General features: G+C 33.4%; 1 protein-coding gene across 1 annotated transcript in view; it reads left to right on the forward strand.

Moving 5' to 3' along the window:
* Nucleotides 1-14,152, forward strand: part of CCDC7 (coiled-coil domain containing 7) — a 166,766-nt gene that overhangs the window by 46,458 nt on the left and 106,156 nt on the right. Inside the window, exons 7-9 of the mRNA XM_039839666.1 lie at nt 439-500; nt 1,571-1,627; nt 11,502-11,577. Coding sequence (XP_039695600.1) covers nt 439-500; nt 1,571-1,627; nt 11,502-11,577 — 195 coding nt within the window. The remainder of the gene's footprint in view (nt 1-438; nt 501-1,570; nt 1,628-11,501; nt 11,578-14,152) is intronic.

Raw genomic sequence — 14,152 nt, forward strand, 5'->3', positions numbered from 1 at the left:
AATGGACAAAGAAACCGAGCTCCAAAAGGTTAAGTAACTTAAATATTCAAAATCACATAATTAGTAAGTGAGTAAAATGGGTTTTGAGCAAAGTAGTCTGACTCTAGAACTTGTGCTCTTGATGATTATACCATTAATAACATATTGGTAAAAAGAAATCTCATGCTTCTACCCAGTTTACTTTTGCTATTTTTGTTGTTAATGTTCTTGGTATATCTAATTGTATTCATGGAATACATAGAATTCATAGAATTACGTATTTTAATTTTTATACTTATTTGCTTGCTATAATTTACTTCGTTGTCTATCAATAAAAGTTTAACAAGGAATTAAATTTTATTTTACAAACTGTATATGTCTAGAGCATACATTCTAGTTCTTATTTAAGAATACTATTCTTTGATAATAAATCTGATTTATTTATTGACATTTTAACAGGGATAGTAAAACTCTACCTGAAGCAATGCAAGGTTATGAAAATGTACTGCAGACAATTGAAGGTGATATTTTGTATGTTTAGGCTTTATAAGATTTCCTAAATACATTATCATTTAGAGACTTATAGTTTAAAAGCTTATAGCCATAAAATTATACAATAGTAAATTAAAAAATATATTCAATAATTAGTTTAATATTTTCACTAGAAGTTATGATTCTGTTCCAGATTCTGGGAGTGTACAAATGAATAAAATTTGGTTGTTACTGATATTTCATTTTATTATAATGTAATGTGTGATAAATGTTTGCGTAATTTACAGTGAGTGTACAGAAAAGAGCCAACTTGTTCCACTTGAGGGAGTCAGGAAGATTTTATGCAACCTTAAAACATGAATAGGACCTAATTAAGTGAGGAAGGGAGATATTTGGCATTTTAAGAACAAGGTATAACATAAACAGCATGAATTGGGAATTACAAATGGAATGGTGAGTGTAAAGCAATAGGTATGGATGAGGTAGGAGAGAGCCTAGTCAGAGGGATTGGATGCTGTGCTAAGGAACATCTTATTCATTTGTTTGTTTGTTTGTCTGTTTATTGTAATAGGGAATCATTGAAGATTTATTGTAAGGAATTGACAGTTTTGGATTCAATTTAAATTTTACAGAGATAATTCTGACCACATTGTAGAAGCTAGATTTGGGGACTTGAAGTAGGAAAGGGAAATTATCACTGTATCTTAGAAGTGGAATAAGTGCCTAGATTAGAACACAGGTAAAAGAGAAGACAAGGGGAAGATTTGAGAAATATTTCCTTGCAAAGCTGGCAAAATTTGATGATTGGATATGAAAGGGAGATTAGGTGATGGTAACATTAACTAAGAGAATATAAGAAGGAAAACAAGTTTTGTTGGAAAAGTAATAAGTTCATATGACTCAGTTGTTATACACATTCTTTCAGCTATTAACCACTTGTTGGGATCTACAGTGTTGGCAGCTATATTGTTTTCCTTAGCATTTTTTTGTCTTGGATGAGTTATTAAAATAAATATAAAATTTATTGAAGTTTATGAAATTTAAACTCAATATATATAACTGATATTTGAAACTTATGACAAATTCACTATTATTTCAGAATTCATAAAAACCCACTCAACTGAAGAATTAATGGATGTTCCTGCAACTGAGCCACGTAAGTTTCCACTTATTTAAGCATCATTGTGTTAATAACCTTTATTGAGTGCATTCATTTCTATATTGAGTACATTATTTTCTATAATTTAAATTAATAATTATTAAGTTAACAACATAGATTCCCTGAAGTTTGGAGTCATACAACTGAACTGGTTGTCAAGCAAGTATTGAAATTCCTAGTTAAGGCTACATGTTACCAAAAATAGACTAATTTTTGAGGAGGATCATGTATTACTTGGAATGGAGGACTTTTAGTTGTGATTAGAATATGCTACTGAAATGTTGCAGGGATAGCAAGCCTTTAAGGTGGAGCAGTGATAAATGGAAAAGATCATTTGTAGATTTTGTTGCTATGAATTACTGATCACCTCATATACACTGATGCTGCTGATAGGTAGGTACTCAGCTTCAGCTAAAGCTGCTAGAACTAGTATATTAATAATGGAGAGAATTTTGTAACAATCATGTAGCGCATGCTATAGAATATAGTTTACAAGTGGAAAATAAGATTTGGTTGGAAAAAATTGATGAGAATCCTGTCCTCTTTCAACACCAGATTTAAACCCTAATGTTGCCATGTTTAAACCAAGGACAGCTATACATTCTCTCTCTCTAAGAGAACCCTGAGTAGGTAGAGTAAAAAGGTATCTAGGGCTTTGGAGCAGAGTGTAAAGGCCTTTCTCTACGTCAAACCCTCTGCACATCTATGGAGCTTGCTCACTCTCAATCTGTGCAGCTGTCTTCTCTCTAGTACTGTGTCCTGTGCATTCCAGCCACTTCGGGCTCCCCAAACTCTAAGCTCTGTCCCTGAACTCAAGTAGACTCTGGATTCCTCTTCCTTATGCTGTGCCTACTTACAGGCCAATGGAACATATCCTTCAACCACAAAATAAAGTGCCAAAAGAATAAAATGTAACAGTAGAACTATTGTGCATGACTTTTAAGGGAAACACAGGACAGGGTTACGTTGCACAATATGGGGGCATACCTTTCAAAAATTTGTATCTTTTTCCCTGGCAGCTGATTCAATCCCTGAGTTCCATTGGTATGGCTCTACTCTTTCTATATATTGCTCTCTTTCACTTGTATACTCTCTCTTTTTCTCTTAAAAGTATCCTCTTTCATCTTCTTCAGCCAAACTTTATTCCCTCCTTCTCTTCCCATTCTCTAAATTTTTTTAGATTCCATAGACTAACAAAACAAAAGCTACTTTCGTATTCCACTCTGTTTTAAAAAATTTTTTAGACTATCATTTAACCTTGATGTTACTTAATTTTAGGCTCATAGAAAAATTGAGCAGAAAATATAGAATTCCCATATACCCAGTCTCCCCCAACCCGTCTGCACAAAGTTTCCTCTATTATTTACATTTCACATTAGTATGGTAGAATGTTAAAATCGATAAATACTGATACATTATTATTGACTAAACCCATAGTTTACATAGCATTCAATCTTGTGTGTTGTATAATTCTGTGGGTTTTGACAAATATATAATGTCATGTATCCACCATTACAGTATGATACAGAATAGTTTTACTGCCCTGAAAAATCCTGTGTTCTACCTATTTTTCTCTCCCTCCATCCACCTGAATCCCTGGCAACCACTAATCTTGTTTCTATAACATTGCCTTTTTAAGAATGTCATGTAGTTGGAACTATACAGTCTTTTACTTAACAAGATACATTTAAAGTTTCTCCATGTCTTTTCATAGTTTTATAGGTCATTTTTTTTTATTGCTGAATAGTAATTTTTTGTATGAATGTACCACAGTTTGTTTATCCATTCATCTATTGGAGGAAATCTCGGTTACTTCTAAGTTTTGCAATGACAAATAAAGCAGCTATAAACAAAGGTTTTTGTGTGGACGTTTTTCAACTCATTTGGGTAAATATCAAGGAATGTGATTGCTGGATCATATAGTAAAAGTATGTTGAGTTTTGTAGAAACTGCCAAACTGTCTTGCAAAGAGGCTATATCATTTTGCATTCTTACCAGCAATAAGAATGAGAGTTCCTCTTACTCCACATTTTAGCATTTGGTGTTATCAGAATTTTGGATGTAGCTGCTTTAAAAGGTGTTTGGTGGTGTCTCATTGTTTTAATTTACAATTCCCTAAAGTTATATGATGTTGTGCATCTTTTCATATGTTTATTTGCCATCTGTTTATTTTCTCTGGTGAGGTATTTATTCAGATCTTTTACCCATTTTTTTAATTCAGTTGTTTGCTTTCTTATTGCTGAGTTTTAAGAGTTCTTTGTTTATCTTGGACACAAGTCCTTTACCAGATATATATTTTCTTTCAATATGTGGCTTATCTTTTCATTCTCTTAACAATTATTTTTTGCAGAGCAGAATTTGTAAATTTCAGTGAAGTTGAATTAACCAGTTTTTTTCTTCCATAAATGGTGCTTTTGATTTTGTATCTAAAGTTATCTTTGATTATTGTCACTTTGTAGTATAATATGAAGTAATAAAAACTGAAAGCAACAAACAAACAAGACAAGAGACTCATAGACACAGACAACAGTTTAGTAGTTACCAAAGGGAAGAGACGAGAGGGTAGGTAAGGGTAAAGGGGGTCAAATAAGTGGTGACAGAAGAAAATTTAACTTTGAGTGAATACACAATCCAATATACATATATTATTGAATTGTACACTTGAAACCTATATAATTTTGTTAACCAATGTCACCCCAATAAATTTAATAAAAAGTCATCTTTGAATCTAAGATAACCTAGATTTTTTTCCTTTGGTATCTTCTATAAGTTTTACAGTTTTGCATTTAAATCTGTGATCTATTTTGAGTTAATCCTTGTGAAGGATGTAAGGTCTGTGTCTAGATTATTATTTTTGCACATATATATGTCCAATTTTTCCAATACCAGATATTGAAAAGACTATACTTTCTTCATTAAATTACCTTTTCTTTTTTTTGCCAAAGATCAGTTGACTGTATTTGTGTGGGCCTGTTTCTGGGATCTCTCTTCAGTTTCACTGATCTATTTGTTTATTCTTTTGCCTGTACACACTATCTTGATTATTGTAGCTTTATAGTAAGTTTTAAATTTGGATAGTATTAGTTCTCCAACTTTATTCTTCTTCAACATCATATTGGCTTCTTTGGACCTGTTGCCTTTCCATATAAAGGGCAGAATCGGATTGTTCATATCCACAGAATAACTTGCTGGAATTTTGATTGGAATCAAATTGAATCTAAAGATCCAATTGGCACAAACTGACATCTTAACAATATTGAGTTTTCTTATTACAGTTGCTTCCCTATGTATAAGCAATGAACAAGTAGAATTTGAAATTATAAACACACCATTTACATTAGCACCAAAACACTCAATACTTAGATATTGATCTAACTAAATATATGCAAGATGTATATGAGGAAAATTAGAACATTCTGATGAAAAGAGATCAAAGAAAATATACATAAATGGAGCGGTATTTCTTGTCTATGGATAGGAAGGAACTATGGTATGCTTTCATGTCATTTAACATTTCCTTTGTACTTGTCATGTTTTATTTATCTAGCAGCAAACAATGCGGAGACTGTCTTCTGTCATATAATTCTTGTATTACAAGATTGTGTTACCACTCTAATAATTAACTGACTATTATGAATCCTCATTATGTTGGTTTCCTTTTAAGTAACATCTTTGATAACATTTTGTGTTATTTGATTCAGTTGAGAAATTTAACAGGGTTATTAGAGTCTTCACATAGATCTTATTGACTTAGCAGCAACACCCAAAGAAGTTCTCTCTTGGCATCATAGAGTCCTCTTACATATAATAATGGAAGTAGGTCACATACACTGGAACTCCATCCAGCTTTGCCACTAGATGCATAGTTTTTTTTTTTTTTGAATTTCTTTTTATTTTCTATTTTTTATTTTTATTTTTTTTAACATTTTATTTTTTCCCCCTCCCACTTCCCCTCTGGTAACCACTAGTCCATCGTCCATGTACATGAGTCTCTGTTTGTTTGTCCTGTTCATTTGTTGCTTTTAGGTTTATATCCCACATATAAGTGGTATCATGTGATTTTCAATCTTTTTTTGTCTGGCTTATTTCACTTAGCATGATTATCTCAAAGTCCATCCATGTTATTGCAAATGGCAGTATTTCATCTCTTCTTATGGCTGAGTAATATTCTATTGTATATATGTACCACAACTTCTTTATCCAATCATTTATCATAGGACACTTTGGTTGCTTCCATGTCCTTGCTACTATGAATAATGCTGCTATGAACATCGGTGTGCAAATATCTTTTTGGATATGTGTTTTCAAGTCTTTGGGGTAAATACTCAGTAGAGGGATTGTTGGATCATATGGTAGATCAATTCTTAGTTTTTTGAGGAACCTCTATATTGTTTTCCATAGTGGCTGTACCAATTTGCAGTCCCACAAGCAATGTATGAGGGTTCCTATTTCTCCACATCCTCTCCAACACTTGTTATTACTTGTCCTGTTGATTACAGCCATTCCAACAGGTGTGAGATGATATCTTATTGTGGTTCTGATTTGCGTTTCTCTAATAGCTAGTGATGTTGAACATCTTTTCATATAGTTGTTGGCCATTTCTATGTTCTCTAGAGAGAAGTGTCTGTTCAGATCCTCTGCCCATTTTTTTCATTGGATCATTTGTTTTTTACTGTTATTGAATTGTATGAGTTATTTGTATATTTTGGATATTAGGTCCTTATCGGAGGTGTTGCTTGCAAATATATTTTCTCATTTGGATGGCTGTCTTTTTACTTTGTTGAGATTTCTTTTGCTGAGCAGAAGCTTTTTAGTTTGATGTAGTCTCATTCATTTATATTTGCTTTTATTTCCCTTGCCTTTGAGGTTAAATTCATAAAATCCTCTTTAAGTCCAAGGTCCTTGAGTTTAGTTCCTACATTTTCTTCTATGAATTTTATTGTTTCAAGTCTTTTATTCAGGTCCTTAATCCATTTTGAGTTAATTCTGGTGTGTAGTGATAGACAACAGTCTAGTTTCATTCTTTTGCAAGTGGCTTTCCAGTTTTCCCAGCATCATTTATTGAGGAGGCTTTTCTTTCTGCACTGTATGTTTTGGCCTTTTTGTCAAAAATTATTTGCCTGTATAAATATGGGTTTACTTCTGGACTGTCAATTCTGTTCCACTGGTTCGTGTGGCTGTTTTGCTGCCAATACCATGCTGTTTTGATTACTGTCGCTTTGTAGTATAATTTGAAGTCAGGCAGAGTGATGCCTCCAGCCTTGTTCTTTTTTCTCAGGATGGTTTTGCAATTCAGGGTCATTTGTGCTTCCATACAAATATGATGATTTTTTGTTCTATTTCTTTAAAAAAAGCTGATGGGATTTTGATGGCGATTGCATTAAATCTGTGTAATGCTTTAGGTAATATGGTCATTTTAACTATGTTGATTCTTCCAATCCAAGAACATGGATTATCTTTACATTTCTTTGTATCTTCTTTGATTTCTTTTAATCGGGTCTTGTAGTTTTCATTATATAGGTCCTTCACTTGTTTCATTAAATTTATTCCTAGATATTTTATTCTTTTTGTTGCAATTGCAAAAGAAATTATTTTTTCCACTTCTTTTTATGATGCTTCATTGTTTGAGTATAGAAACGCTATGGATTTTTGAACATTGGTTTTATATCCAGAAACTTTACTGTATTTGTTTATTGCTTCTAGTAGTGTTCTTGTGGACTCTTGAGGGTTTTCTATATAGAGAATCATGTCATCTGCAAATAGTGACAGTTTGACTTTTTCGTTTTCTGTTTGGATGCCTTTTATATCTTTCTCTTGTCTGATTGCACTTGCTAGGACCTCCAATGTTATGTTGAATAACAATGGCGATAGTGAACAGCCTTGCCTTGTTCCTGATCTCAGAGGGAAGGTTTTTAGTTTTTCACCATTAAATATAATGTTAGCTGAGAGTTTGTCATAGATGACCTTTATTATGTTGAGGTACTTACCTTCTATACCGATTTTGTTAAGTGTTTTGATCATAAATGGGTACTGTGTCTTGTCAAAGGTTTTTCGGCATCTATTGATATGATCATATGATTCTTATTTTTTAATTTGTTTATGTGGTGTATCACATTAATTGATTTGCATTTGTTGAACCATCCCTGTGCCTTTGGGTTGAAAGCTCACTTGATCGTGGTGTATAATCTTTTTAACATGCTGCTGTATTCGGTTTGCTAGTATCTTATTTAGGATTTTTGCATGTGTTCATGAGAGATATTGGTCTGTAGTTTTCTTTTTTTGTGTTATCTTTAGCAGGTTTTGGTATCAAGGTAATATTGGCTTCATAAATGTGTTGGGAAGTATTGCCTCCTCTTCAATTTTTTGGAAGAGTTTGAGGAGAATAGGTATTAAATCTTCTTTGAATGTTTGGTAGAATTCACTGGTGAAGCCATCTGGTCCTGGACTTTTACTTTTTGGTAGGTTTTTGATGATGGTTTCAATTTCCATAATGCTAATGGGTCTATTTAGATTTTCTAGTTCTTCTTGATTCAGTCTGGGAAGGTTGTATTTTTCTAAGTACTGGTCCATTTCTTCTAGATTATTAAATTTGATGTTATATACTTTTTCATAGTATTCTTGTATGATCCTTTGTATTTCTGCGATGTCAGTCTTAATTTCCCCTCTTTCATCCCTGTTTTTGTTTATTTGTATTCTTTCTCTTTTTTCTTTAGTGAATCTAGCCAGGGTTTTGTCAATTTTATTAACCTTTTCAAAGAATCAGCTCTTTGTTGCATTTACTTTTTCTATTTTTTTTTTCAATATCATTTACTTCTGCTCTGATTTTGATGATTTCTTTCCTTCTGCTGGCTTTAGGCCTCATTTATTCTTCCTTTTCTAGTTTTTTAAGATGAAGCATTAGGTTGTTTATTTCAGCTCGTTCTTGTTTTTGGAGATAGGCCTGTAATGGTATGAACTTTCCTCTTATGACCACTTTTGCCATTTTGATATGTTGTACTATCATTATCGTTCAATATGTTGTACTATCATTATCGTTCATTTCTATGTATCTCTTGATCTCTCTATTTTTCTTTCTGATCCAGTTATTCTTCAGTAGCATGTTGTTTAATCTCCATGTATTTGTGGTCTTCTTGATTTTTCTTTGCAGTTGATCTCTAGTTTCCAAGTATTATGATCAGAGAATATGGTTGGTATGATTTTGACCTTCTCATATTTGTTGAGGCTATCTCTGTGTCCCAGTATGTGGTCGATTCTTGAGAATGTTCCATGTGCACTAGAGAAGAATGTATAAGCAGCTGTTTTGGGATGGAAGTCTTTGTAAATGTCAATTATGTCCAAGTGGTCTAATGCGTCATTTAAGGATGTTATTTCCTTATTGATTTTCTGTTTGGATGATCTGTCCATATGTGACAGTGAGGCATTTAGGTCCCCTATACAATAGTGTTTTGGTCTGTTTCTCTCTTTAGTTCTGTTAGTAATTGCTTTACATATTTTAGGGCTCCCCGATTGGAAGCATAGATATTAATGTGTTATGTCTTCTTGGTGCATGATTCCCATTATCATTATAAAGTGTCTCTCAGTATCATTTTTTACCTTTTAAATTTTGAAGTCTATTTCATCCGATATTAGTACCACTACTCTCTCTTGTCTCTGAATGCTGTTTGCTTGAAATAGCATATTCCACACTTTCACTTTGAGTCTATATTTGTCTTTGGAGCTGAGATGTGTCTCCTGGAGGCAGCATATGGTTGGGTTTTGTTTTTTGATCCATTCTTCAGCTCTGTGACTTTTTATTGGTGAGTTCAGTCCATTTACATTTAGGGTGATTATTGAAATATGCAGTCTTATAACCATTTCATCTTTTGCTTTCGGGTAGCTTGGTGTTTCCATTGCTTCCTTGTCCTTGTGTTTCTGTTTTCTTTATATTGGTTGGCTTTTGTGGGTTTTCTCTCTGGTTTTTCTTGTTTTATGTTATATACTTCAGTTCTGAATGTTTGTGTGGTTACCATTATGAATATGTAAAGGATAGTTATATATATACAGTCATCCCTTCTGCTCATGCCTTATCTCCATTCCCCTTTGCGAATCTGGATCTTTGAATCCTCCCCTTTTCAGTCATCGTTGTCTCAATTTGTTCCTATGAATGCTGTATGTTCATTACTATCTTGCTATAGCAAATCTCTTCTTATTTTAAGCTCATAATGCCCCGTTCTTAGTAAGGGTTGCACTCCTCTGCTTTTATCTTACTAGCCTGCTAGTCATCTTACTCCTAATTATGTATATATTTTTTGTCATTTTGTTTTAGGTGAGCTGACCCCTTTCAGTATTTCCTGTAGTGCAGGCCTCGTAGTGAATTCCCTCAATTTTGGATGTCTGGAAAGGTCTTTATTTCTCCCTTATATGTAAAGGAGAGCTTAGCTGAATACATTATTCTTGGCTGGTAGTTCCTTTCATTTAATAGTTTGAATATTTGATTCCTTTCCTTTCTTCCTTGTAAGGTTTGTGCTGAGAAGTCCGACAATAATGTAATGGATTTTCCTTTATAGGTTACTGTTTTCTTTTCCCTGGCTGCCCTGAGAATTCTCCGTTTGTCATTGATTTTTGATAATTTTAATATGATATGTCTTGGTGAAGGCCTTTTTGGGTTGAGATAATTGGATGTTCTGTTGACTTCCTGAATTCCTTAGATTTAGGAAATTCTCATCTACCATTTGTCTGAAAATGCTTTGTAATGACTGCTCCTTTTCTTCACCTTCGAGAATTCTCATTTTTCTTATGTTTCTTCTCCTGATGGTATTAGCTAGTTTCTCCACCTGGGCATTAATGGCAGTGTGTTCTGCTTTTTTTTTTTTCCCCCAGAAAGATTTATTGTATAATGGTTCCTAGCCTGTTGCAAAGAAGGTGTTTTTCTTTTGATTTCCAGTAGGTGGCTTCTAAGCCTCTTGGAACTCTGCTTTATATAAAGTCTTAATAATGTCTTTTTCCCTCTCCCCCCCTTATAGATGTTTAATCACACTCACTACCCTCAGTATCAGTTCCTGTCAGTGTTAGCAACAGTTTCGGTAGCATTTCCTCAGATTCCCCTGGGGCTCTGCTGCTTATGTCTTGGAGGGTGTGGAGGAGGGACCTTCTGGGTTGGGTGTTGGGGGCTGTGGCTCAGCCTCGGTTTTGCAACTGCAGCTGGTAAATATCAACTGTCGTTTTTCTGCTATCCCGCTTCTCTGCTTTCTGTCCTGATGACTGGGCACTGCCATCAGCCATGTGGAGCTCACAGCACTCCCAGGCAGGGCTGTTCATGGAAGTCGCTGCACCTTCCCCGCTCCACCTTCTCCTACAAGGAGCTCTGGCTGTGAGAGGCAGCTTCTTTGTTTCTCCCAGCCCATTGCCCTGACACCCAGGGTTCTCACCTGTGGTTGCTCTTATGTGCAGATCCCACGCTCAAATGTGCTGGTGTGCTTTTGGGTGTTTTTTGTTGAGTTTTAGATGATCAGCTTATTATTGTTTCAAGGGGAGAGATCTTGGGACGTCTCTCACTTCGCCACGTTTAATGCAATCCTAGATGCATAGTTCCGATCATGTTATATAACCTCTTTGAGGCTCAACTACTTTTTTTGAAAATGGTGAGTGTATTTATTTTGGTTTATTTTGAGGATTAAGAGAATGTAAATAGCATATTGTCTTGCACATAATAGACATTTAATAAAATGGTAACTATTTTTTATTATAAGCATTTTGTTCCTTGAATACTTTTGTGACCCTGCTGTCTTCTTTTTATGCTTGTCTGGTTCTCACACATATAACAGTGAATTATATCAGCATAGAGGTATAACTGCCACTTGTAATACCTTTAAACCTTTTCTTTTTACAGGAGAACCTGCTTATTTAGTTCCTAATCGATTGAATGTTATGTTGAAAATATTTGAAAAACAGTCAAATATGTTAGAGAGGTAAGCTTTTAAAATAATTCCTTTTCCTAATTATAAAACTGAGTATATATTTATTTTAGAAAAATTGGAAATATAAAGAAGAAAATAAGATCACTGTTAAAAAATTTAGTGTTCTTACATTGATTTTTATATGTGCAATTTTAAAACGTAGAATTATAATCATACAGAATGTAACACTGTATAGTCACAATGGAAAACAGTATGTCAGTTCTTCAAAAATTTAAAAATGTAATTATCATATGATTCAGCAATTTTATTTCTGGTACATAGCTCCCAAAATTGAAATTATAATCTCAAAGAGATATTTGGACAGCCATATTCACCACAGCATTATTCACAATGACAAAGAAGTGGAAGTAACCCAGTGTCCAATGATGAATGAACGAATTTAAAAAAATGTGATATATACATAGAATGGATTATTACTCAGTCTTAAAAAAAGGAAAATCTGACAACGGTTCAACTTGAATGGACTTCAAGGACATTATGCTAAGTAAAATAATCTAGTCATGAAAAGAAAAAATTTTATGATTTCACTTATATAAGGAAGAAAGCATAGTCAAATTCATAGTGATAGAAAGTAGAATGGTGGTGCCAGGGACTGGGGGAACGGGTACAGGGAGTTGTTGTTTAATGGGTATGGAGTTTGAGTTTTGCAAGATAAAAAGAGTTATGGAGATTGGTTGCAAAACAATGTGAGTATGCTTAACACTGCTGAACTGTACCCTCGCCAGTGGTTAAATGGCAAATTTTATGTTATGTATGTTTTACCACAATTTTAGAAAAGTATAAAATTACAATCATACAAAATGTGGTTTGTATGTATACTTTCTATTTAGTGATAATTCTTTGTAAATTTATATAATTATTTTTTAAGTAAATGTTTTAAAGTGAAACGTTCAGGAAATTCACATCACACAGTGTTTTCAAAAAAATTTTATTTAGATTCTACACTGAAAAATTGGGAAACTTTACATGATCAGATTATCTAATGTAAAGAAAATAATGTTGGGGCAGCTGCTAAAAATGGAGCTAAAGGACTAATAGCTTGTATTAATTGATGGTCAGGTATTTGATATGTAATTGAGTTAGGCCCTATTTAACATTTCCTCCCTTTAATCTCTTTAGAATCCTCCTTATCAGAAGGGTAGGGTTAGAACTTTCACAGCTTTGTCAATGAAAACTTTAACATGCTCTAGGGACATTCTTAAAGGTGGAGGCTGGTTTCCATGAAACCATTGAACCAAGGTATTAAAGCAGATATCTATACTATTATTTATTCTAGCTCCTCAGATTAGGCTATTGGTGCTAGTTATAAGTGGTTTTAGAATTCCTGGGCAGAACTAGCTGAAGGAGTACTATAAAGGAGAGAATTTCCAACTTGAATTGTTTTATACCCAGAATAAGCTTTGTACAATTGTCTGGTCAGAATGTGTTTTGTACATTTTTTTGCATGTCAAGAAGTATCTTGGAAGTCAGTGTGGATGACCTACAGTCATTTCAGGTGGCTAAAGTTATATTAGTTATACAACTGGTATGTTGAAAAACATGTCTTGTAGAATGAAATCACAAAGGAACTTTTTGAAGGACGCTTTGTATTCATTTATATTTGCTGATTTAGTCTAATTTCCTCCTGCTCTTGCATAAAAATTAGGGTAGTACCATGACTTTTATGATTACTCTTGTATAGTAATCTATTTAAATATAAGTTATTAACACTGTCATAAATTAGAAATTAATATTCTGTCAAATATTATAGTCAATATTTTAATTTTTATTCAAAATAAAGACTTCTGTTCACCTCCCGACCCCAGCTAAAACCTGCTGGAAGGTGTGGTTGACTTTTCTCTTTCATTAATTCCTTTCCCACTAATTAGTTGTAGTTTCTCTTCTCCATGTGTTTGGGATAGGAAGGAAGGAAAGTAAGGTATACAGGAAAGGTCTTACTTGATTGTCACTGCCTTCCTTCTCCATAACTGCAGATAACACAACAAATTTTCTGAATATTCTATTTAAAGTGCCTCTCACTAAGCTTTAGATAAAAGCAACCATATTTTCCCCTCTCTTAAGGAGTTTAGATAGGTCTCAAGACAACTGACAGCTCTCTAAAAAGAAATAGTCTTTTCTAAATCCTCTTTCCCGACCCTTTTATATTGTTCATACTGGTGAAAGGTTTTAGTGTTCTTTCTTGACTGCCATTTTTTTTTTTCAGGTACTAATGGTCACCTGTCTCACCTCTTACTTTGATATGTGATACTGTGAGCTTAGGGCCTCATTTGATGCCTCAATTTAACAACTTGTTTTATTTATATACCTTAACATTCTGTTAAAATAAATACAGATGTGGCAAACATCTTAATGTGGTTTTAAGCTTTAATAACTTCAGAACTACAATAATACAACTGTTAAAAATCATCATTTTGAAATTTGATTGTGTACATTTTTTGCACTTATTTAAAATATTTTGAATAATAATTTAAAATGATTTTTTGGTTAAAATTTTTATTTGAGTCAGCATTTTCCATATTCAGCCAGAGAGATTGAAATAAAATTAATTTATTGTTCCAAATTCACA

This window comes from Pteropus medius, unplaced genomic scaffold (genome assembly GCF_902729225.1).
Source record: "Pteropus medius unplaced genomic scaffold, Ma_sr-lr_union100, whole genome shotgun sequence".
NCBI lineage: Eukaryota > Metazoa > Chordata > Mammalia > Chiroptera > Pteropodidae > Pteropus > Pteropus medius.